Source organism: Pan paniscus, chromosome 10, assembly GCF_029289425.2.
Source record: "Pan paniscus chromosome 10, NHGRI_mPanPan1-v2.0_pri, whole genome shotgun sequence".
In the NCBI taxonomy this organism is placed as follows: Eukaryota; Metazoa; Chordata; class Mammalia; order Primates; family Hominidae; genus Pan; species Pan paniscus.
The window spans coordinates 97,633,907-97,659,252 of NC_073259.2; the positions used below are offsets into that span (position 1 = coordinate 97,633,907).

At 35.3% G+C, this 25,346-nt stretch overlaps 1 protein-coding gene across 7 annotated transcripts in view; it reads right to left on the reverse strand.

Moving 5' to 3' along the window:
• ATP2B1 (ATPase plasma membrane Ca2+ transporting 1) overlaps window positions 1-25,346 on the reverse strand; it is a 67,845-nt gene that overhangs the window by 26,896 nt on the left and 15,603 nt on the right. For all 7 annotated transcript variants that reach the window (XM_057299500.1, XM_057299499.1, XM_055095970.2 and 4 more), the window contains exons 3-11: window positions 20,095-20,349; window positions 19,877-20,002; window positions 15,484-15,624; window positions 12,679-12,717; window positions 11,455-11,616; window positions 9,191-9,405; window positions 6,563-6,805; window positions 5,017-5,258; window positions 1,831-2,068 (exon numbers count right to left, since the gene is read on the reverse strand). In XM_057299500.1, the coding sequence (XP_057155483.1) occupies window positions 1,831-2,068; window positions 5,017-5,258; window positions 6,563-6,805; window positions 9,191-9,405; window positions 11,455-11,616; window positions 12,679-12,717; window positions 15,484-15,624; window positions 19,877-20,002; window positions 20,095-20,349 (1,661 nt within the window). The remainder of the gene's footprint in view (window positions 1-1,830; window positions 2,069-5,016; window positions 5,259-6,562; window positions 6,806-9,190; window positions 9,406-11,454; window positions 11,617-12,678; window positions 12,718-15,483; window positions 15,625-19,876; window positions 20,003-20,094; window positions 20,350-25,346) is intronic.

Consider the following 25,346-nt stretch of genomic DNA (forward strand, 5'->3'; position numbering starts at 1 on the left):
ATTTTAACAACATAAATCATGTCACTTCCCAGCCTGAATTTCAGAAAATTCAGAGTCCTCACAGCCCAGTAAGGCCAGAGATCATCTCGTCTCCCCTTTCTTCTTTACATTTATAGCCACACTGGCCTCTTTTCCACCTTTAAAATAGCTAAATACTTTTCTCACTTTCACTTGCATTTCTCGTTTTGCTTGGAATGCTCTTCTTGCAGCTATTTACATGGCAGACCCACTATGAACCATCAGATTGCAACTCAAATGCCACATCCTCAGAAATTCTTAATGCAGTCTCTCTCCATTACTTTATTTCATTACACTGTGCATATCTTATATAGCCCTTCTGCACTTGTAATTGTCTTATTTAATATCATCCCCCCCTGATATGCCACCCTGCCACCCAGAATATCTTAAGGCCTATGAGAACAGGGACCAAGTCTTATTCCTCCCAGAATTCATTTTTCACTTGACATGGTGTCCATGTATCTATCATTCTACCTACTTAGCTGTCTTCTTCCTCTAGAATATAAATCTCAAGCCTATTCTGGTCACTGCAGTATTTCCAGCTCCTAGAAGAGTGCTACACATTAGGTTTTGAATCAATTAGCTGATAAAGTCACTGAACAAAAGTGGTTTTCTGTTAGTGCTTTTATTTATGTTGCTTCTTTGCTCAGAATATACCTAACTGCTCGCTCTCTTTCTTGGTTTAGATAATACTTCCTCCTTCTTTAAGAATCAGATCAGGTAATTAACCTCTAGGAAGTCTTACCTGACCCCTCCAGTGGTCAATACAGTACAGTAGTCTTTTAAGCACATGTGTTTTAGACAAAGCTGGTATTTTAACACACTAGGTCTACGCTCTATACATTCTCGATTTTTAAAAATGTATTTTTAAACATGTCTAACGCTCTATACATTTTTGATTCTTAAAAATCTGCCAAATAAGAGTAATAATATGCATACCTCATAAAGGTAGACATTTAAAAAAATTACTTGTAAAACACGTGGCTTAAGTATATGGCACACAGTGAGAACTCAATAAAAAGATGCTATTAGGCTAGGTTGGGAACTCGTGTTCTCTGCTCATATAACATGCTCTGTATATACCCAGCAAGGTAGTAATATCTTGGGTTGCAATAATCACGTGTTTGGTTCGTCCCACATAAGACAGTAACTTCTTTGAGGCCGGTGATCAGATCTCAAAACTCTTAAGTCTCTAGTACCTTAGGATAGTGCCTGGCACACAGTAGTTGTTCAACAAACTTTAAAAAGGCAAAAAACCAAATAGCAAAAAAAAATTAAAGAGGGAAATCAGTCTAGAGCTGCATGCCATCCAATATGACAACTACTAGCAAGATATTTTAATTTGAATTAAATAAAATTTAAAAATCCTGTCTTTTAGTTGCACTAGCCACTGAAAACTAGAAGTCAGTATTCACACATGGCTAGTGGCTACTGTACTAAACAATATACAGAACATTCCTATTATCACAGAAAGCTCTACTAGACAATGCTAGTCTAGAGACTGTGAAAACAAATAATGGCACCTATTATTTAATTTAAGATAAATAATAACTGAAAATTCTACCCACTTCAAGGCACTGTGCTAGGTTATGGTGCTATGAACACATAGGATCCCAAAGAGACACTGTCTTTAAAAACCATAAAAGCTAGCATATGCACCGTAGGTACTATTATTTCATTTATCTTGGGTTCACACAGAAAAAAAAAAATCACAAACACCAAGAATTTTACTAGAAAACTGGTTACAATTAAGGCCTAGGTCCTCTATAGTTATGAGATTCTGCACATGCAGAACACAGAATGTTTCACCACCTCAGGTCTCACAGGATCTTCAATCCCCACAACAGCAATGCATGTAAGGCCGGTGACAATATCATTTTCATTATCCCACTCTGGTTCTGGTTCTCCTGCTGGAAAATCTCTGAATGCAAGACATATGGTTCTCAAGCCTTCTGATGCCATCGGTTCAATCACAGTTTTTACAATATCATCACGGTCCCTTGGTCTGAACACTTTTGCCTCACCATTAGCACTCAAGATTTTGAAACACCTAAAAGGAAATGTTGAATCCAAACATCAATAATTTAAAAAAATAATGGTTAATGCCATTTAAGTGAACTGGCAGGCCTAGAAATCATGGGATCTGATATCTGGAATTTAGAGAATTACATATAATTCATTTTTATAGACTTAAATTGACTTTTCACCCTCCCTTTTACAAAACAGAACTAATATGTATGGTTCTCATTTGACAGTTCTCCATTTATCAGTTACTCTAGAACTTCTCTAAACCTTGTCTTTTGGAAATGCAGTGCTTTCAAACTTTCATAAAGAATCCCTGGGTGGCAAAGGAGAATAAACTATATACTTCACCATTTTGGTACAGAATCAGACATTAGTTTGAAATAATACCAAAATCACAAATGTTTTCTTCTTTTAAGGTAAAAAGCCAAGCGTAGTCAACCCCTTACCTGAGATGTTGTTTCATCACCTATATTGTTTTAACCATGAAAGAAAAAAAATAACTTATTGTTAAAATAAGCATTCTATCAGAATGAGAGTTAATGCCAAAAGTTATTTTCAGTGACACTACTACGTTTTCTTTCATTACGTAATGAATAAAAATCATACTATATACCTATTTAAAGTTTGTTTTTCATAATGCCTCTCTATACTCCTCTCCCTTGATGATGCCATCTCTTCCTGCTTCTAGGGAGGTAATTCCCAAATCCACATCTTCCGTTTTGTTTTTCAAAGCTTTCCATCACTGCTGAAAAATTCTACCCAGATGTTTTATCAGTACCTAAACCTTAATGGATGAAAGACTGGAAGCTGCCTCTTCACTGCCCATGTAATGTGCATCAACATTACCCTAATCATTTTGATGTAAGTCTAAAATTTCACCTTAATACTTATTTTTCCTGATCATCTCTCTACTATTAGCTTCTAAGTCCTATACATTTCTCCTCTGAACAGCCTCCTCAATGTGTCCACTCCTTTTTATTTCTCCTGCTACTACTTTCTTCTGGTTCTTACTTCAAGCTACAAAGCTACAGCTATTGTAATAGCAATAGTCTTTTAACTGATATCTGTCTCTAGTTGATTTTTTTTTTCCTCTAACCCACCTTGTTCCCTGATGCAAGAATTATCTTTAATCACAGCTTTGATGATCCTACTACTTGAAGAAAAAAATACCTCATTTGCGTTATCTGGCTTACTTCAATTTTAACTGCTCAGCCCAACATTTAAAAAGTCTCCACAACAAAATGCAAATATTACTGTGGGAACACTTGCTGTATGTTTACTGTCCACCAGGCTTCACGCTAGACAGTTGGTATGCATTACTTCATTTAAGTGCCAGAGTTGGTGGTCATCACCCGCTTTCTCAGACGAGAAAAATGGAAGTAAGGGAAAAATCTGCCCCATATCCAGAAGCTAGTTAGTTGCACAGAAAGAGTCAATGCCTGATCAGTTTTGACAAAAAAAAATTCTCTCCTAAACCATCTACCTACTACCCAGCAAGCCAGGGTTGAAACAGATTTCTAACCTTTTCAATGAAATCAGGTAACTGAGTGTACTGTGGCAAGAAGAAAGCTGTACATGGCCTGTGTGCCACAAAAGCCCATCACTATTCAGCTGAACTATACAACCAGATATTCCCCTCCCCAGTATGACCTGCATATTCTCATCTCCTTTCCTCTGCTGTGGTTTCCCCACCTCGAAGTTCTCATTTCATACCAAAATCTATCTTAAATGCCACATCCCTACAGTGTGATCTCTCACCCAAAAACTTTGTACCAATTTATTATATGCTGCCTTCAGTTATTTATTTATATATTTGTCTCTTAAACTAATTGTAAAGTGTTCATTAATACTGGCTTATAATCCACATGTAAGCAAATTAAAAGTATATCTTAAACATTTACTTTAATATTTTAAATATTATAATTTCAAATGAGTTCCAATTTTCCCAACTTGCTCTTAACCAGTATTTTTTTTAACCAGTTCTCTACTTCTTTAATGAAATTAAAGAAACTAAAATAATTTCACCACCTTTAATAACAAATAAACATCAGGGAAATTATATGTGAACATGTAATAACAAAATTAAAGCTACTGATCTGTAAAAGGACAGTAAGAAAAATTAGTATTCAAAATGACAGGAGATATTTAAATATGACACTGCAGCAGCATAAACATGATAAATCTCATTTTGATATAAATGGGGAATTTCCAAGATCCAGCTTTTATGCTTTGCTATTCTAAAAATTACTTCATAATTCTCTTATCACATTCAGAGTCCAGTAACCACAATGAGCGTTGAAGATCTAAACTTGAGGCCAGGTGCAGTGACTCACGTCTGTAATCCCAGCACTTTGGGAGGCCGACACAGGCAGATTACTTGAGGTCAGGAGTTCAAGACCAGCCTGGCCAACATGATGAAACCCTGACTCTACTAAAAATACAAAAATTAGCCAGGCGTGGTGGCAGGTGCCTGTAATCCCAGTTACTTGGGAGGCTGAGGCAGGAGAATCCCTTGAACCCAGGGGCGGAGGGTGAAGTGAGCTGAGATCGCACCACTGCACTCCAGCCTGGGTGATACAGGGAAACTCCACCTTAAACAAAAAAAAAAAAAAAAGAAAGAAAGACATAAACTTGATTTTCTTCCCAGGAGGCTTTTCAAGATTCTACATATTAAATAACAAGTAAATCGACTTCTAAAAATAAACATCAAAGTATACTTCATTAAACATACCAGATTGAATGTAATGAGCTTATTTTCCCTATAACAAAATGCTAAGAAATAAGAGAAGCTAGAGTGTGAAAATGGCAGAATAGCAGGGGCAAATATCTGGATACCATAAAATATGCTAAAAAGCTCTGAGGTCCTATCAAATGCCTGATGTTCACAAAAAGACAACAACTATAACAACACAGTAGATACTCCATAAAGCAACTATAGTCAGCAATTTATTCATCCAAGCATTTTACTCTTACTTTTTCAGAATTATCTCAGATGCACCCTTGCTGAATATTCGATAACTTCCATCTGAATTTTTCAGGACAGTACTCATGGACTTCCTAACAGAATTGAAGGTGTAGACTTTGTACAGTGCTTCTTCTGGTATTTCATTTCTAACATCCTGATAATCCCGTTTTAAATCCAAAAGAAGTCCCAACAAGGCACATTCAGTTTTATTACCAACGTGACGAGGTAATCCACCCTCTTTCTCTGGTGGCTATAAGAGAAAAACATTTAGTAGCTAGTATCTCGTTTCTCTAAGAACGTTTAATTTATAATGTAAAACAGAATGTGATATTCTAAAATAAAATTACAAAGCAATTGTCTAATATCAACATTTTAAAGAAGGATATAGAAAAGTAAGGTAGAAAGGAGCCTGGGGTGAGAATGACATGGATTCTAATCTCAGTCCTGCCAGTTACTAGCTACGTGAAATTTGACAATTACCCAACTGCTTTGGTCCTTGGCTTCAGCATCTGTAAAATAGGAGCACTTATGACCCCAAAATTAAGTGATATAAGATGTATGAAGTTTATAGTTGGTTCCTAATACAGAGTGGAACTTAATTTTAATTTCCTTTTCCTGTTTTCACTTAACTTTTATACTAAATCATTCAAAATTAAATCTACTTTACCAATTTTTATGGCTTAAAAGTACATTCATTAAAATACTGTTCTCTTAAATGCAGTGAGAAGCTTCAATTCCTTCATAGTGCCTTCAGAAATACCACTTTACATAATTATCACAATGGTATTAAGGGCAGATGTGATCATCTTTACTCAGTAATTAAAGAAGGTAGCTCAGACTTTCAGCTAGTAAAAGGCAAAGCTAGATCTAGAACCAAGATCCCATAACTTTCCAATGTAATCATCCAATTCATGTATGTTTTCCCTAATGAACAGCTTGCAATATTATTTTTGTTAATGATTTTCATCCATAAATCACTAGAAGAGATTAAGTCAAACATAACATCGCATTCTTTCTGTTATAAATAAGATTTTTAAAACTTGTAAGTTGAAAATTTTTTATTATATGGTGGCACAAGTCTAGAATTACTTTACTGCATTAGTTCTAAAAAGGTCTAAGGACCACCTTTTAGGTAGGAACTACTGAGAACACATGGCAACCATATATAAAACATGTTATTTTAAGTTGAAATAGGCTTAAAAATTTTCTCTAAGTTGAGAGCTGACCTCCTATAGTAAGACAGTTTGATCTTTCTCAAAAATGAGCTTAACAAGAATTCAAAATTAAATACATGCTCTGGTTATAAGGCTGGAGAGTTTCTGAACACAGGAAATTCAAAATATAGGAGAAAAATGTAAGCAAACAATGTTTATGTTGATCAGCAGACCTCACTCATAACACAAATTTAAAAACCATTATATAAATAAATATATGCCTTTTAAAAACTTAACACAGTTCAGTTTACATACAGTAATGGTGGTCTGAAGACTTACTTATAGTCTGATCATTATAGATTTAAAAATTAATTTTCATAAATTATTTCAAAAACCTTACCAATATTTTTGATGTATAAGCACAATTCACAGAAATTCCTGTTACAAGATAGGACAAAATATTTGGTGGAATAGCTTCTGGTTCAGGAACCTTTTTATAATGTTTTTCATTTATGTAAGCTTGAACGACTGTCATTCTGTTCATTGTCAACGTTCCTGTTTTATCTGAACAAATAGCTGTAGCATTTCCCATGGTTTCACAAGCATCCAGATGCCTTACTAAGTTATTATCTTTCATCATTTTCTACAGTGACCAAAAAAAAAAACTAGTTAAGCTGCATATAAAACCAATCACCTCATTACATTGAAATGATTATAAATTGTTTTAAAATTAGAAAACTCCCAGCTTTCTATAAATACAATGTATAAAGTACCAATGTAATACTGAAAAAATTTTTTTTAGCATATTTGACCTATTAAAATAAGCTAAACACAGTACCAGAGCTTTCTGGGGTTTCAATCATTTTATTGCTGCATAACATAACCTAGTGAATCAATTCAGGTACCTACATCCATACACAAATAATACTGAATATATGTCTCCAACGGTTTTTGCAAAATGTCCCCACATTGCAAGAGCAATGACAATCTGTACTGTTAAGTACAGTGGTACTTATAGTAGTGTAAGAGTATATTAAAGGATTAAGCCTCCTTATTAAGTGGAAAACAAAAGATTCTTACATCAGTGCCAAGGAAAAAATAGCCTTTAGCAGCTAAAATAAAGAGCTTGTGGGTATGTAGTTGCTTGATTTTTTTTTATTATTAACTCTGATAGAGTTAACATATCAAAACTAGAATGAGTCATTTTTTAGCTATTCTATATGCTGGCAGACTTGGCATTTTCATCCTTAGCATCAAACTGTGTCTCACTTCTTTCTCTCATTTACAACAGAAAAAATCATTTCTAAAAAACCAACAGTTTTCACAGTAGTCTCACAGAGCATTTAAGTTAAAATACCTTATAATTAGTTCTCAGCACTTAATGTGGAATGGGTTAAAAACTATATGGAGTTATTTTACAAAGTGTTTTTTGTGATGACTAATTTGCAAGATACTGCAAAAAAACTGGTTCCTTGAAAAAATATGTGAAAAACGGATGTGTATTTCCTAAATTACTTGTGATTTACATATTAAAGATTAGAAAAATGAAGTTCTGCAGTAAAGAAACCATGTTCAGTTTTGTGAAACACTAACAGAGAATCCATAAAGACTATACCTCTGTGAAAAGAACAGTAATTGGTAACAGAGCTAGATAAACATCTAATAAAGGCTTAAAAAAGTAGTTAACTTGTTCTTATTAATTTTCTATTCAAAAAACATAAGTCAATCCTACCAGTATCTTTCTAATCAATTGAAAAATTAGTATCATTAATGACTACTCAAAATGAACTAATGGCAGTTCGGTAAAATGACTGTTCTATGTGTCCAAAACTTGTATTTACCCCAAATATTTCAAATTACTTTAAAATATCAAAAAAGGACAGATAGATGATTATACTGTATCTTATCACTTTGATACATTTACCACTTTATTTTTGAAATGAAAGTTGTTAAATGCCTGAAAAGAAAATAAACTCAAACAGTAAGCAAAAAAAATTCTTATCAAGACAGGTCTAATAATGAAGAGTGCAAAGGTAGAAACGATGACTAATTAATTAATATTGCTCACTGTCAGCAGTGTTTCTTAAAGAGAACTAGTAATTAACATTTGAAAATTTACAAAAGCAGCATTCTTTGTTTGGTTATAATTTTTTACCTGCAAGATCATTTTGAAAAAAAAAAGTTCAAAATTGTCCAAGCTACATCTTTTTTTTTTTATTTCCAATCCACCTTTTCCGTAAGATAGAAAATTGATAAAAATAAATTAATAATCTTCAAAAGGATTATTACTTTAAGGTAAACAGCAGTAAGCAAAGCCATCAAAGCTCATTTCTTAGCATTCTACTTGGAAAACAAGAAGGACTGAGCTACTGTAAATCAAGTGGTCAGAGGAAGGTGACATTTGAAGAGACCTGAATAAAGAAAGAGAGCAGGTTACTCAAAGGAAGGAACAAGTGGGCTCTGAAGAATACAGTTGAGATGTTTGAAAATCATCAGGAAGGCTGGTGAGATTGGGCCAAAGGAGAAGGGAATTGAGCACTGAGAGGTAAGCAAAGGCCAGACTGGCAGGGCCCTGCAGGCCATGGTAAGGAGTTTGCATTTTACTCTAATTGTCATGAGAACCGACTGAAAGGTTTTACACATGGAAATCATAATTTTTAACTTTTTTTTTAATTTTTAGAAACATTAGCCTAACACGCTCACCTTAATTTTACAGACGGGAAAGAGGAGGTGACATGACTTGACAATATAACTATCACGTAGAGAAAATTATGCTAGAACTTTGCCCAGCAGAGTCGTGCTTAGTATTGTGTCAAGGCTGCCCTATGTGGAATGCACAGGTCTCCTTCAGAGATATTCAACTGGTGGGAGGTACAGGGCATCAATGACAACATTTCTAGAGAAAACAGTGTACATTTATATGAAAGTCCTCACTTTCAGAAGCAGAAAAGGAGTAACTAGATGGGCATTTTCTATACCAGCTAAGGCTTTAAACATAACAACGTCTACTGAACTATTTTCTACTTACTTTGACTGAATAAGCCAGTGAGATCGTGACTGCAAGTGGAAGACCTTCTGGCACTGCGACCACTAAAACTGTAACTCCAATAATGAAGAACTTCACAAAGTATTGTATATAAATTGGTGTGCACTCAGCAAGCCATGGTCTTTTCTGAACCCAGAAGGTGTCAATGACAAAATATAATACTAGAATGATAACTGTGATGGCAGACATCAACAGACCTTTCAGAATAGAAATGAAAGAAAAATGTGATTATTAAATTTCCAGACACTAACCCTTGCCAGATATAAATTAAACACTGTAAAGAGTTATAACTTGCTTGATAGTATTGAATTTCTCTGAGAAATTACTTCTTTCTTGCACCTTATAACTTGACATTGTCAGATTTAATTTTTTGCTTCCAAGTACAGTCTTGTCCCCAGGAGAACTGGGAGAAAAACACTTAGGATTCTTTCTTAGACTTAATTATATCTTTGGCCTTGTATTGAAACTAAGACAAAATAATACGCAATGATAAGGAAGTATCCAAAGCTTAGAATAAACTGGTGCTTTATATGTTCAAGAGGCAAGCTCCCTGATGCTTAAAGAGAAACTGGTAAAAATCTCATCAATGGGGAGACCTCGAATTAAATACTCAACCCATGTTTTAAAAAAATAACATTATAATAAATAAAATTATATAACACAAAGTATTATTTCTTCAATTTTTTTGCTCTATCCTGTTTCATTAACTTAGTAAACCAAGAGTTAACCATGTATCTTGTGGGATACTCTGCTCTTTGACATATGTATTAAAAAATAGGGCAGCTGGCTGGGCGCAGTGGCTCACGCCTGTAATCCCAGCACTTTGGGAAGTCGAGGTGGGTGGATCACCTGAGGTCAGGAATTCGAGACCAGCCAGACAAACATGGTGAAACCCCATCTCTACCAAAAATACAAAAATTAGCTGGGCATGGTGGTGCGTGCCTGTAATACCAGCTACTCAGGCTGAGGCAGGAGAATCGGCTGAACCCAGGAGGCAGAGGTTGCAGTGAGCCGAGATCGCACCACTGCACTCCAGCCTGGGTGACAGAGCAAGACTCTGTCTCCCACCCTCAACACCCCCCGCCCCCCAAAATAGAGGCAGCTGGGCGCAGTGGCTCACGCCTGTAATCCCAGAACTTTGGGAAGCTAAGGTGGGAGGATCACTTGAGCCTAGGCATTTGAGACCAGCCTGGCCAACACGGTGAAACCCCGTCTCTACTAAAAATACAAAAATCAGCCGGGTGTAGTGGCGTGCATCTGTAGTCCCAGCTACTTCGGGGGTGGAGGCAGGAGGATAACCTGAGCCTTGGGATGTCGAGGGTTCAGTGAGCTGTGATCATGCCACTGTATTCCAGCCTGGCTGACAGAGTGAGACCCTGTCTCAAAAAAAAAAAAAAAAAAAGAAAAGAAAAAAAGAAAAAAAATGGTGTAAGTCCACATATCTGGTTCTAACATCCCAATCTAATGTCTACTAAGTGGATTTACCACCTCAAATCCACCTTTTCCCCCAACACTACATGAGTCAGCATTACCACTTGGCTACATATTACAAAGAGCAAATATTTGCTATTAGATAATAAGTGTACTGAGGACAGAAGCAAAAACGTCACTTTTTCCATCATACTCCTAGAGAGCAGTAAAATGATACAATTTAAGCAATTTTAATAATATATGCTTATTTATCCACACAGTGTTCTTCCAAAAAGATGCTACCGCTGGAGGTCATGCTGTTTCTAACCTCAGAGCTCTGCTTTTTCCCTTAAAGAATGGCTGTATTAACAGGTATTTTCTAGTGATGGCAGTAATATAGTAACTTCAGCCGCACTACGACGACTCCATTCAGTGCAGAACTTTAACATTAGAGACATAACTAAAAATTCTCATAACCAGTAAAAAGATGAGCAAAATGTGTGATGAAATTTTATTAAAATATAATTAGTTCATCTTTACTAAATAACCTCACAGGTTGCCTTTTCTCCACTTAATGCAGAAATTCAGAGATGAGTGCACAGGCTTGTAACTGGACAGACTTAGGCACTAATCCTAACCCGACCACTTATTAGCAAATTATAAGTACCTATAGTAACTCAAAGGGCCTGGTGCATTGTAGCTAGAACTGAAAATATTTCAAACTCCCCTTCTATTCACAAAGCAACAATTTCCAGCCTTAAGTGTCTCAAAAGACAATTTTTAAGCAGAAAGCATACTTAAAAATAAAACACTTTATTTTCTTCTCTATATCATACCTGCTTTGCCAATCTGAACAGCCAGTTTTGTAAGTTTCCCTTGTAAAACAGATTTTTCCTTTTTTGGCAAATTTGCTTTCTTTTTATCTTTTTCATCACCATCTCCACCTTCTTCACTCTTCAATGGCTGCATTTCCATGGCTGCACCATCCTGGGCTTTTGCTACATTTAAGAGCAAATAGAACTTCACTATACTTTAAAGGCACATATCACTATTAACATTTTAAAGAAATTTAAAAAATCAGTTTCTTACAGAAACCAGTAAAGGTATAAGCATTCAGCTTTGTGAGTGTGTGTGTGTGTCTACACAGAGAAAATAAGACAATAGTGAGGTTAGGTTGTGAAACTTTGTACCATATTTGAAAATGTTGTGCTAGGTAATGAGGATGAGGCATACAGGGTCCTTAAACTGAGAACTAAAGAATACTAAATTTCTTTTCCTGTGTGTTATGTTAGGTAACATCTAAACAACATAAATCCCTCCCCTATAATTTATGACCATAATGTAGAGATTATGTATAACCATATGCATATAGAAATATGCATATATGACTCTTAAATAAATGCAGTAACATTTATGCTATATATTTTGTTTCTTATGCATTTTTGCTACTAACTATATAATAACCAGCGTTCAAATACTTGAAATACTTAAGTTGAAAGTCAATCTACATAAATTTACCCTAATCCGAAAATCTAAAATACCTCAAAATCTGAAACTTTTTGAGCACTGACATGACACAAGTGGAAAATTCCACACCTGATCTCCTGTGATGCGGAATAGTCAAAACTGTTTCATGCACAAAATTATTAAAAATATTGTACAAAATTACCATCAGGCAATGTGTAGAAGGTGTATATGGCAATGTATAAATAAATTTCGTGTTTGGAGTTGGGTCTCTTCCCCAAGATATCTCATTATGTACATGCAAATATTCCAAAATCCAAAAAAAAAAAAAAAAATCTGAAATCTGAAACACTTCTGGTCCCAAGCATTTCGGATAAGGGATACTCAACCTGTACCACAAATCATACTTAAAATCTTATTAACACTGCAGTGATGACATGACTAAGACACCGGCAGGAAGAAAGGTTAACCCAAGCTAACGTATATTGTTGATTTTCCCTGCCACATGTATCTTACTTTTGAATAAATATGGTATACAGTAGATTTTTGGATATAATGAAAACAAGCTCACTGTACTTTTGTCCTCCTAAATTTACCTTTGTTGCGATTCTCAATAGCTCCATCTTGTTTCTTATCTGTAGGAACAAAATGGGAATTAAAGCTTTCCAAAAGAAATGAATACAGCCATGCTAAATTATGCAGAAGTAGTTCACATTTCTATAACAGTTGTTACACAATGGTGTGTGTGTCTACAGATTAGAAAACATTTGACTTGTGATGACCTGCTGGGTCATCTTACCTACGGGAGAATACCGCAAAATAATTTAGGGTGTCTATATTTGTTTTATTTTTCCATAGGACTTCATTATTTTATAAGCTGTAATAAACCTAAATATGATACAAAACGTTTTAAAACTAAATACAAATATAACCCCAAGAAAGCAGAAAAGGGCAGAGGTGGAGAGGGAGGAGGAAGAGCAGGGGTAGAGAGGGAGGAGGAAGGGATGTTATAAAAAGACAACGGGCAGTCGGGTGTGGTGGCTCATGCCTGTAATCCCAGCACTTTGGGAGACCAAGGTGGGCAGATCATCTGAGGTCGGGAGTTCAAGACCAGCCTGGCCAACATGGTGAAACCCTGTCTCTACTAAAAATAAAAAATTAGCCGGGTGTGGTGGCATGCACCTGTAGTCCCAGCTAGTCAGGAGGTTGAGGCGGGAGAGTTGCTTGAACCCGGAAGGCGGAGGTTGCAGTGAGCCAAGATCACGCCATTGCACTCCAGCCTGGGGGATAGAGTGAGACTCCGTCTCAAAAAAAAAAAAAAAAAAAAAGACAACTGGCACACAGTAGAGTGTTGATGAGATTGAGGACAAAAATTGTATGTACAAAAGATAGGAGAGGTAACTTAGTAAAACTAGAATACGAATGTACAGAATAAGCCCCAGTAAGACTACCAGGTAAGGTAGCTCTCCAAATCAGCTTGTATTTGGAAAACACAGAAAGATGAGCATATCTGAAGCAATAAAGCAACGAAGGGACAGGCCTATTGTCTGGAGTAGGCACTACAATATTAAAAATGCCAAAGAGCAGGAGAACCATTCATCCTATATTCTTCTAGCTTCTTTATCGAGGAGAACTATCTTCAAATGGAAAACATGGAACAAACATGGTCAAGAAGGAATAGAAGCTCAAGATTGATGAGGAGATAGTAAGATAATACCTAGCTACTTTTAATGAGCTCAAGTTTGGAGAGACCAGACGGCCACAGTCCAGGCCACTGAGGGAACTGAGACAGATTACCCCGGACTGCTTCTGAGTAATCGTTAAGGCAGTCAAGGGAATGGGAGAAGGGCTGGAGGCCCACAGAAGAAAAAATGTTGCCCTGTTCTTTAAAAAAAAAAACAACAACAAAAAAAGGGAGTCAACAAATTAGATGTTAATTTCTGGGGAATGTTCTAGACTAGATTAATAAAACCAGTGTATAAGACTCAGGGGGAAAAGGAGCTTACTGGAAAAGACACTATGGAATACAGTGAGGATGCAAACTTCCCTTCAGCGTTCAATGACTTTCAACTCTTGTGGATTAGGATGGAGCACAGCATAAAAGGGTAGACTCTTGAGCCAGAGAAGAGGGTGTGACCTGTCACTTACTAGCACTTTGATCTAGAGCAAATTATATAATCTCCGTAAGCCTCAGTTTACTTATCAGTAAAAAAAAATAAGTCTTTACTTTGTACAGTTGTGAGGATTAATGAGATAGTGCATGTAAAACATTCAATAAATGGAATCATTACTGTGCTGGTTTTCAAACTGCGTTCTACTCAGCCTTAAGAAACGTATGGAAGCACATTGAGAACTGCTTCAAGGAGGACATAGAAAAAAAACCTAGAATGGGGGGCTTGCCACCTGGATCTGCGTCCAGAATTTTTCACATACATTTTTGTTTCGAAATAGAGATTTTATAGCTAACAGCAAAACTCAAAGAACAAAACAAACCACTCAAATATTAAAAACACTGCTGTAGTTATAGCAAACCAGGATTTTAGCCAGGCAGTTATTTTAGAATGTTTCAAAATATTCATGTGAGAAACAACAATATGGGTTTACTATCCTAAATAACATCAAATAAATCTAAGTGGCTAAACCACCGTAAAATGTTGTCAACCTAAAGGGAAAAGACTCCAGAGGGGTAATCCTGAGTGTGAAGGAAGGGTGGTATAGCAGACACTTAGAAGCAGGGTGGGGAGGGCTTTTTAAAAGTGGCATGCCCCTAACTAGGAGATTCTGAGATGTCTCTTGTGTATAACAGTTTCTTGTAAGATCCTTGCAGATAAATGGTATGTATGATTATCAAGTTTTCTGATAACAGAACACTTGGAGGGACAGTAGATACAATGGATCAACATTTTAAAAAGATTTTGATATCTAATGATGGGCTGAATATAACAAGAGAAATGTAAGGTGTCAAAGTGAAGTCCTAGTCTTGTGTTCAAAAACCAAGCACATTAAGTATAGTAGAATAGAAATGTGAAGAAGATTAAAAGAAAGCTCAGTGAAACCAAAATATAATATGGCTGATAAAGAAAGCCACTGCTAAAGTAGCAGAAAAAATCCGCCGTGAGAGTTCAATTCATTTTGCTGATCAGATGATGGGAGACTCTACACCTAGAGAATAAATGCAAGAATGCCAATGGAAGTATTCAAGTAGATGCTGAATTTCTCTGGCCATGGTAAAGGGGACTGATGTATTCTCTAAAGGCCCATGCTATTAAGTCTAATAGAAAAATCTTCTTTTAACTTTTTGTAGAATTTTTCATACCAGAATCTCTTGAAAGAAGGTACTAGTTCTTACAAATTATTTGCCCTATTTCCAAATACCAATTATAGAAAATTGTTATTCTTACTTTTCTTTTCCTTTTTCTTCTCATCTTTCTTCTCTTCCTCTTCACCTCCAGCTCCAAGTAAGGTAAAGATAATTCCAGTTTGAGAATTTACACCTACAGCTGTAACTACCATTCTTCCAGAGCCTTCCATTACATGAGTACCTATAACCAAAAACATAGTTTGTTTTTAAAAATACTGATAGATTTCCTTGCTACCACCAAATTTCAAACTTCAGTAATATTGTTTTTAACAGCCTCAACATTTAGGAAAAAATATATATAAATATAAATATATAAATATATATATTATATAAATATATACATATTATATAAATATATATTATATATAAATATATATATTATATAAATAAATATATATATATATAATATAAATAAATATATATATATATATATTTTTTTTTTTTTTAAGTCAGGGTCTTGGTCTGTCACCCAGGCTGGAGTGCAATGGTGTGAACATGGCTTACTACAGCCTGGATCTCCTGGGCTGAAGTAACCCTCCCAAGTAGCTGGGACCACAGGTACACGCCACTACACTCTGCTAATTTTTTAAAAAAAATTTTGTAGAGACAGGGTCTCACTATATTGCTCAGGCTGGTCTCAAACTCCTGGGCTCAAGCAATCCTTCTGTCTTGGCCACCCAAAGTGTTGGGATTACAGATGTGAGCCACCATGTCTTGATCAATAAAATACATTTAGTAAGACATTAAATAAAACTTATTTCTTGTGCTTAAGGTTTTAACTCTAATCAGTCATATCCAAGTTCAAAGCTCAATCTACTACTCACTTACCATGTAATATTAGGTAAATTTTAACAACTCAGTTCCCTGTCTGTACACTTCATAGAAATATGAGATTTACATTTCTCATATAAACCTATAAATGTAAAGTGCTTAGCATACTGCCTAGAATTTGTAGGGGTTCAATGAATGCTCATTAATTGTAACCTAAGGTATGAGGGACACTTCTCTGAGAAAAACACTGCTTATAAAGAAACAACGTATGTATCAATGACAACCAATGTCACATTTCCCACACCCAACCTCATAACCTCTACCTAACACAAGCTTTCATTCCAGCACGCCTTTGTAACTGCAATAGCCCCCTACCTAGTCTCTGTGTCTTCCCAGTTCATCCTGAAATCCATTTTAATCTTCCTAAAATTGTGATTTCATCATATACTTCTCATGGCTCAAAAATTTCTGATTCTTCGTTGCCTACTGGATTGAGTCCAAAGTCCTCACCTTGAGACCGACCCAATCTTACAAACTTACTCATCCACTACTCTAACATAAAATTTCATTACAGAAAACTAGGAATCAGAGATGGGAACATGGATTAAATTCTATGTCCCGCAAAACAATTTTGCAAGTTGGCAGGCATTACTATTCTCATTTTCTAGAAACTTGCCCAAGGTTATACAACTTTTTTTTTTTTTGTAGAGACAGGGTATGTGTTGCCCAGGCTGGTCTCCATAATTGTCTCCCGTCTTAGCCCCCAAAGTGCTGGAATTACAGGTGCGAGTCACCGTGCTCGGCCTGAAGGTTATACAACTATTAAATGTCAAGGCAAAGATTCAGTCCAGCTCTGTCAGAGGATAAAGAGTATATTCTTCTTTAGTTATAATGCTGATAAGTCTGCTTACGGTTCTCCGACTTGTACATCCACATCTCTATATCTTTTCTTATTCACTAAAAGGTTTCTAATCCCTCTAATCTTTTTGTTAGTTTTAAGCAGGCTTTAAAGCAACTTTTTTTTTTTTTTACACTAAAGTCTTCTTTACAGTTATCATTGATTTGTATTTTATTTCCTCGTTTACAATCTTCTGGAGCATAGTGAACACAGCATCTACCATAATCTTATGAACCAAGTTGATGCTCAAGGATTATTTGCTAAGTACGCTCATAAAATATATGTACTTACTCAAGTATTTAAGAATCTATATTTGGCTATTAATTACTGAGTAACTTATCCAATATTGTTTTTTAGGCCTTTGCTTCCTTGCTTTTAAAAATCCATATTGATTATTTCACTAGTTATTAGCTTCTTTGCCAGTGAAAGTGCAGGGAAAACAAGAAATATAATTCAAGACAGTGAAAAAGTAGATAATTTATTTCTTTTAACAATTCTGGTTTTCTCCAGACTCCAATTGTTTAGGTTCTATTTTGCCTTACCACAGGTAATCAGATGTTGGCAGTGAATGTGCTCAGGCAAAGTAAACAGTTTTAAGTCTTGGTCATATCCCCACCACTAACTGAATACTGCTTTTAAAAATCTAAACTTAAGAAGCCAAGAACAGCAGTCAGAGATGGCATCATGAGAGTAAATTTAAAAATAAATGCATGTCATGTTTTTTAGTACATTTTTGGAATAGGGAAATAAATGCAGAAAAACTTTCCCACCCATACTGCGATAAGGGACTCTACAAAGTTATTTCAGTCTTTTCTTAAATGTGGAAAATTTATAGAGTTCTCCTGGTATACTTGGTGTGTTAGGAACCTGAGTCTACATAAAGCTTACCAGTCATCTCTGTTAAAACAGGAAGGACCAAAGTTCAGTTAAAGGAAATCAACCTGAAGAGCTAAGCACTATGTAAATAAGTGAGATGTACATAAAAGTCCATGCAGTATACATAGCAAACAGGAGACTATCTTAGTTTGTTACACATTGTGGTCTGGTTAATCTGTGATGGTAAGGTATGATTAGATAGCTTCCCTCTACTTTGGAAAGGTTATAGATTTTATTTGGTTAACATTAACTACAGTTCCTTAGAAGCATGGCAAGGTAAGTAGAATGAGTTAACACATTATACTTAAATACATTATATTTATATATCCAAGCTCTTTCTGGCTATTTGGTATAAATGACAACCACACCAATACAAAGAAAAATCCAAACAGGGTGTGAATGTTCTTTTTTCTTTTTTTTTACTTTTATTATTATTATATTTTAAGTTTTAGGGTACATGTGCACAATGTGTAGGCTTGTTACATATGTATACATGTGCCATGTTGGTGTGCTGCACCCATTAACTCGTCATTTAGCATTAGGTATATCTCCTAATGTTCTAAGTGGCACAGGATACTGAAGGTATACACATCTCAAGATTTTTTGGATGAAACGTTAAGTCTATATTAGAATTGGAACTTTTATCCTATTTATAATGGTGTTTATAAATGTAATTACTCTGATTTTTTTGCAATAGGATTTTCTGGCCAATATAAATGTGTCTGGTTCTTTGCAATAAGCTTCTTTTGGCATGCATTTATAAATCTTAAAAAGTTATGGTTAAACTTAGGTTTTGCTCTAAAGTTGTGATTCTAACTTAACTGACCCTTGTGGATATCACAGGTTTGACTCTGGTTTCAGCAGCAATCATCTGACAATGTATAAAATGTTGGCAATCTATCAACACCTGACAATGACAGAAGACTACATGTAGAAGGCTACATTTGGCTTTCCCAAAACTCTAGTATAAATTCAATCTGACAAGTACAGTTCTGATAGACAATTTCATAAATTCCATATAGAATACTGGGAAAATAAGAATAGGAACCCCAGAACCTAAAAGTTAGAATAATTAATATGACTTGGGGGTCAATTTGTGATACTATAGCTTTCTCTCATTCAGTGTTTTGGAAGCGAACTTGTAATTTTTCCCACCACCCCTTCCATTTCATATTTACTTAGTTCAACTTAGTTCAAGCTATCACAATGAGGTTACTACAAGAGCCTCCCAAGCTGTCACCCTCCATTTCAAACAGTATCCTCACCTATCCTTCCCTTCTCCAATCCCAGAACATATCTTAACCATTTGCAAATTCAATTCTGACTAGATGGAGGTGTGACTGCTAGACCTACTCTTGGTTAGTCATATAATACTAAATAGTTTATATCTCAAACTCATTCTTCAGCAGTTAAAGGAGTTGGATTAGGTAAACTTTAAGGATTTTACCAGTTCTTAAGAAAAAACAACCTGTCCTTTGTAGAGCATCACAGAGAATTCATTAATTTGCTTTAAACATATATTCATTCTTTAATTTTATACTTCAATACGCATTAAAAATAGTCATGATACAGAATAACAGACCAACTCAAGAGATATCATTAGGCCTATATTTCAGTTTTATCATTACACTAGCACGAATGCTGAATCTCAAATCTCTTGATTTTTTGGACTCTGGTCCCTCATTTGTAAAATATAGCTATGCATTCAAAGATTTCTAATGTTTTTGTCAGCTTACCAAAAAAAGTCTGCAAGGATTACAACAGTAGAAGGTAGCATAAAATACAGATTCCTCTTTATATTATTGACTCTTAGGAAAATGGTGTTTGCTGACAATGGTACATAGTTGCGAAAGAGGAAAGTGTTCAAAGATATAAATGAAATTTTTACCTGATAGAAGTAAGGGATCCTTATCTAAAGACTTTTTAACATGATCTGATTCACCAGTCAATGAGCTTTCATCAATTTTAAGATCGTTGCCTTGAATAAGTATGCCGTCAGCTGGAAGAAGATCACCTAAAATAAAAAGCATGATATACTAAACTATAAACAAGATTACAGTAATTTTATGTTTAGTGTCAGATGTACTGCTCTTTTTACTTACTTACCATATTTCACTTGAGCAATATCTCCAACAGTAATGTCAGCTACAGGTATCTGAATGACCTGACCACCCCTGATGACAGTGAACTTCTGTTCTTGTTCAATTCGGCTCTGCAAACCTCTAAACTGTTTTTCCTTACTCCAGTCATTGAAAGCTGTTACTAACACCACACACACTACAGACAAGAGGATTGCAGCTCCTTCAATCCAACCAGTTTCACCTTCACCTTCTTCCTCCCCAACAGAAACTTCTCCACAAACTATTTGGAAAGAAAGAAAATGCTTATCAAAAAGATTCTGAATTGATGACAACATACATATAGTACGTCTAAATCATATTTTTGTGTTAATTATGTTTACTTTATCAATTTTACTTATAGCAATAAATACTTTATTAAATTCAAAGCATTCCATAAGAACTCTATGTCACTTTCAAGTTCCCTGCTTCTGTAATTCTTAATCTCAGGAGAGGGAGGCAGTCTAGGTAGGGTACTAGTTAAGAGTAAGGACACTGAAGGAGATGAAATATCAGTCCTAAGGCAAGTTACTTAATTTTTGAGACTTGGTTTCTTCATCGTCAAATTATGATACCACCAGCTATTCCAGAGTTGTTATTGTGAGGATTAAATGTGAGGATACTGGTAAAGTAGGTACAGCAGTGGCTAAGGCTTTCTTTGCACTCAACCAAGAGCTAACCATATTAATTATTACATATGATAGACAAGATATACATGAAAAGTTAGTATTATGTGAAACCCATGAATCATGCTTATTTACTATGTCATTTTTACTGAAATGTGATCAAAACTTGGCTTTTATAACATGAAAAGTTAAGCAAACTGCTACTTGTTATTCCAACCATTTGAGCACATGCTAGGTGCCAGACACTATTTTAGGGGCTAGAAATACAGTAGTGAGTAAGACACACAAGCTCTCTCTCCTCATGGAATCCATACTCAGACTGGGGACGGTATATGAAGAATTCAGATAATAATACACAAATAATTAATTTCACATATTGACAAGTGCCATGAAGAAAAACATAGTGATGTGCTATTAAATGAAAAAAGAGGGATAACTGAGGTTCAGTGAGCAGAGAAGGCCCCATTGAGGTATGCATGACATTTGAGCTACCAAATATTGGTAGAGAACCAGCCATCTAAGAAAAAAAAAATCCAGGGAGAGATTAAAATCAGTACAAATGGCAGAATAGAGATCAGAAAAGGATGTGGGGTGGGAGGTGGGGAGGGGGGAGAGAATGAGCCAAAACTCTATAGTCAATAATGGTGAAGAATAACAGAACAGTGCTTTTTGACTTCGGGCTGTAATCTAGTTGTGAGTCCAAAATCAATTCAGTGGCTCATGACCAGCATTCTGAAAAATGGAACAAAACAAAATAGAAAGGATATGTATGTAGTAAGGATAAGTATTATTTCCTGAAACGCTGATTACTTATAAATTCGCATGAAGGAATACAGGCTTCTGGGTTGCTATGTGAAGTTATTTCTTTTTGAATTGAATTGAAATGTCTGAAAGCCATTGGTTCTCTCAAACAGACAAAGCAGGAGGATTATTCAGAAGAAAAGAATGAGTAAATAAATGACACTAGAAATGACTAAAGCGTGTTCTAGCATGGTGAGTACAGACTGAAGAAAAAATCTGAGGTGTGAGGGTGCTGACTAAAAAGCAATCTGGGAGGGAAGACAGGGAATGAAGTAAGATCAATTGGGGATGAAATGGAAGACTTGACGTGAACAGTTACAAAAAATATCCTGAGAACCACCAGCAGGATTCAACTGTGAGGTACAAGCAGGATAATCCAACAGAACCCCCTCCAACCCAAATACCAGAATTTCTATTTTAATTATTTTCAAGCTCAAGAAATCACCATGTGTCATTGTGTATAATAACCAGTTAAAGTGATTTTATGATTTACATTCTGTTTAACAGTCAAGGCTGTAAGAATGACTCTCCCCGCTCCATTCCTCCCTCTAGCCAGAAGACAGGAGATTAACTCTGAATTAGAGCAACTCTGGACTCAGAATCAGATGATAGAACACCATGCTGACCACTTTCACCAACTTGGAAACACAGCTAACACATTATCCAAGTGAAGCATTTTACTGGGTTTTGATGTCATTTATTACACAAAAAATGCAATACTTTATAACAGCATATAAAAACAACAGATTGACATCAGACAATGGAATTTACCAGTCATATTTTAACAAATACCTTTGCATAACTGGTGGGTAGGTATCATGAAAATGAGTATGATTTAGTAACTACACTTTTCCCACTTGGATTTATATAATGTTGTGTTTCTTTTAGCTGCGAGACATTAAAGCCAACTTCTGAAATTAAACTTAGACCTAAATCAGGTTAACAATAATGTTTTATGGCTACAAGAAGAAAGCAAACATTAAATTTTATTTATTTATTTATTTTTTTGAGACAGAGTCTCACTTTGTTGCTCAGGCTGGAGTGCAGTGGTGCCAATGTGGCTCACTGCATGCTCAAGCAATCTTCCTACCTCAGCCTCCCAAGTAGCTTAGACCACAAGGCGCATGCCACCACGCCCAGCTCATTTTAAAATTTTCTGTAGAGATGGGATCTCGCCACATTGCCCAGATTGGCCTCGAACTCCTGGCCTCAAGCAATCCTCCCACCTCAGCCTCCCAAAGTGCTGGGATTACAGGCATGAGCCACTGTGCTCAGCTTTATCTTTTACTTTCAATTTCTATTTTTTCTATATGCTGAAAATATACAAATTATATAGTTATAAATATAATTAATAAATGCATCATTTGGAGGTATGTGCTCATTTTTTTCCTGATAGAGTAAATAACCAAAAAAGTTTAAAGACCAACACAACAGAGGTTAAGGAGGGGAAAGAATTACGGACAATTATACAATTTTCAGCTCTGAATCTGACATGGATATCCATCACTAAACTACTGAATATTTCAAAAGAGAACTTGAAGCAAATTAATGACATATATCATTTCATATATAGTTCTACTCTACATCATACAGATAAGACCAAAATAATCTTGAAATAGTACAAAATATAAATCCTTTCCTACTGACAATGATTACAAATTTTTAGAGAAGTTATAGGGGAAAAAGGATCAAAGTTACAAAATGACTACAGCTTACAGTTATATATATGTATAAATATATAAAGAATTTTAACAATGTTTTCAGTAAAGTCCAAGCTCAAATATAATAATAAAAACCTGTATTATCAAAGGTATTCTCTTGTAAATATATTCAACTGAGAGACATGCACAATCTAAATTCAGTCAATACTCTCTACCACAAGGCAAATATTCCATTTTAAAACCTCCTAGTTGAGCTATTCATTGGGTGATGTACCAAGTTTGTACATTAACAGTACAGAGAAGTAGTTCTCAAAGTGCTGTCGTGAAACCTGAGAGGGATTCCTATTTTAATAATTTGAAGACATAATTATTGGTCTCATATTTCATTAATGTGTAACATAATTTTCCAAAGATTACACTGCATGTGATAATGTGACATAATAAATACAGAAGCAGACAGGAGAACCGAGCTATCTTCAATTAAGCTGGGCATTAAAGAGATATGACACCACTCTTTATTTCATTTAAAAATTCATTATTGGGGGAACATTTTTCATCAAAATGCTATCTATGTGAATATACAATAGATTATTATTTAAAAATGCACTGATAAATATTTTGTCCAGCTTTACTGCAGTATGATTGATAAAACTGCATATATTTAGGATATACAGCAAAATATTTTGATATATGTATATGCTGTGAAAAGATTGCCACAATCAGTTAACATATCCATCACCTCATATAGTTACTTTTGTGGTGAGAACACATTAATATTCAAAAAATTTTCCATTTTAATTTAGAATATACTAAATATTTATAGGAATAATTCACATAATCAAAAGCTCTTTGGAGTCCTCAATACTTGAAGAGTTTAAAGAGGTCTCGAGACCAACAAGTTTGAGAACTCCTGTTAAGTGCAGATACCAGTAACTATAGATTTATTTATGGTTTGGGCTATAGCATATATTTTCACATCAAGTAATATTAGGAAGACATTTTGATCATTTAGATTTCTATGACTGTAGATTTACAAATAGATTCCTTTTAAGCAAGTTACCACACCTCAGTGTTGAGATGTAACGAGACAAAAAGATACATGTAGTGTATTAATAATGATTTTAAAAAATGCAAGGCTGGGCACAGTGGCTCACGCCTGTAATCTGAGCACTTTGGGAGGCCGAGGCGGGCAGATTAACTGAGGTCAGGGGTTTGAGACCAGCCTGGACAACATCGTGAAACCCCGTGTCTACTAAAAATACAAAAATTAGCCAGGCATGGTGGCGCATGCCTATAGTCCCAGCTACTCAGGAGGCTGAGGCAGCAGAATCGCTTGAACCTTGGAGATGGAGGTTGCAGTGAGCCGAGATAGTGCCACTGCACTCCAGCCTGGGCGACACAGTGAGACTCTGTCTCAATATATATATAGTCTCTCTCTATATATTTTATATATATATCTGTCTCAATATACATATTTTATTTTATATATATAATAAAAATAAAAAATAAAAAATGCAAATACTAAATAACTTTTCACCATGGAGCAAAAAAATCTTTATATGTTTCATTAAGAACTTCTAGTGAACTCTGACTCTTTTAAAAGGGCCTTACAACACCGACAGCTCTAGATTATCTTCTCAGTTGGATTTTAATACCTGTATCTCCTTTAACAAATTTAGGAAAGGACCTGTCACTACATCTTACAAAGGAAGCAGTTTGAATTCCAAAAAGATTTGTCCTGGACCTTGCTGGTAATAAACTCCACTTCTTGAAAGTATTTTTTCTTTTGTTTTCTAAGAAAACTAAAATGTTCAAAGTAAAAAGCTTTTATTAATCTGCTAACTCAATTCTAGAAAACCAATACCCAATATTTGATAGTGACAGCTAGACAGGTGGAAAACTGACAAAAATTCAGCTGTATGTTGCTGAAGATGATATACTCCCCTTTTCAGATAAACACATGTATCTATGCACCATCATACCTTTACATATATTAGTGCTCATAGACACATAGACACACGGATACATATTTAAAATCTTAAAGGATATATACATAAAAGGGTTAGCAGGAATCTCTAAGAAGTGGGATTTCCAGTGAATATTATTTCCTTTGGACTGTCTTTGCCCACCCCCATTATTTTTTTTTAAACAGT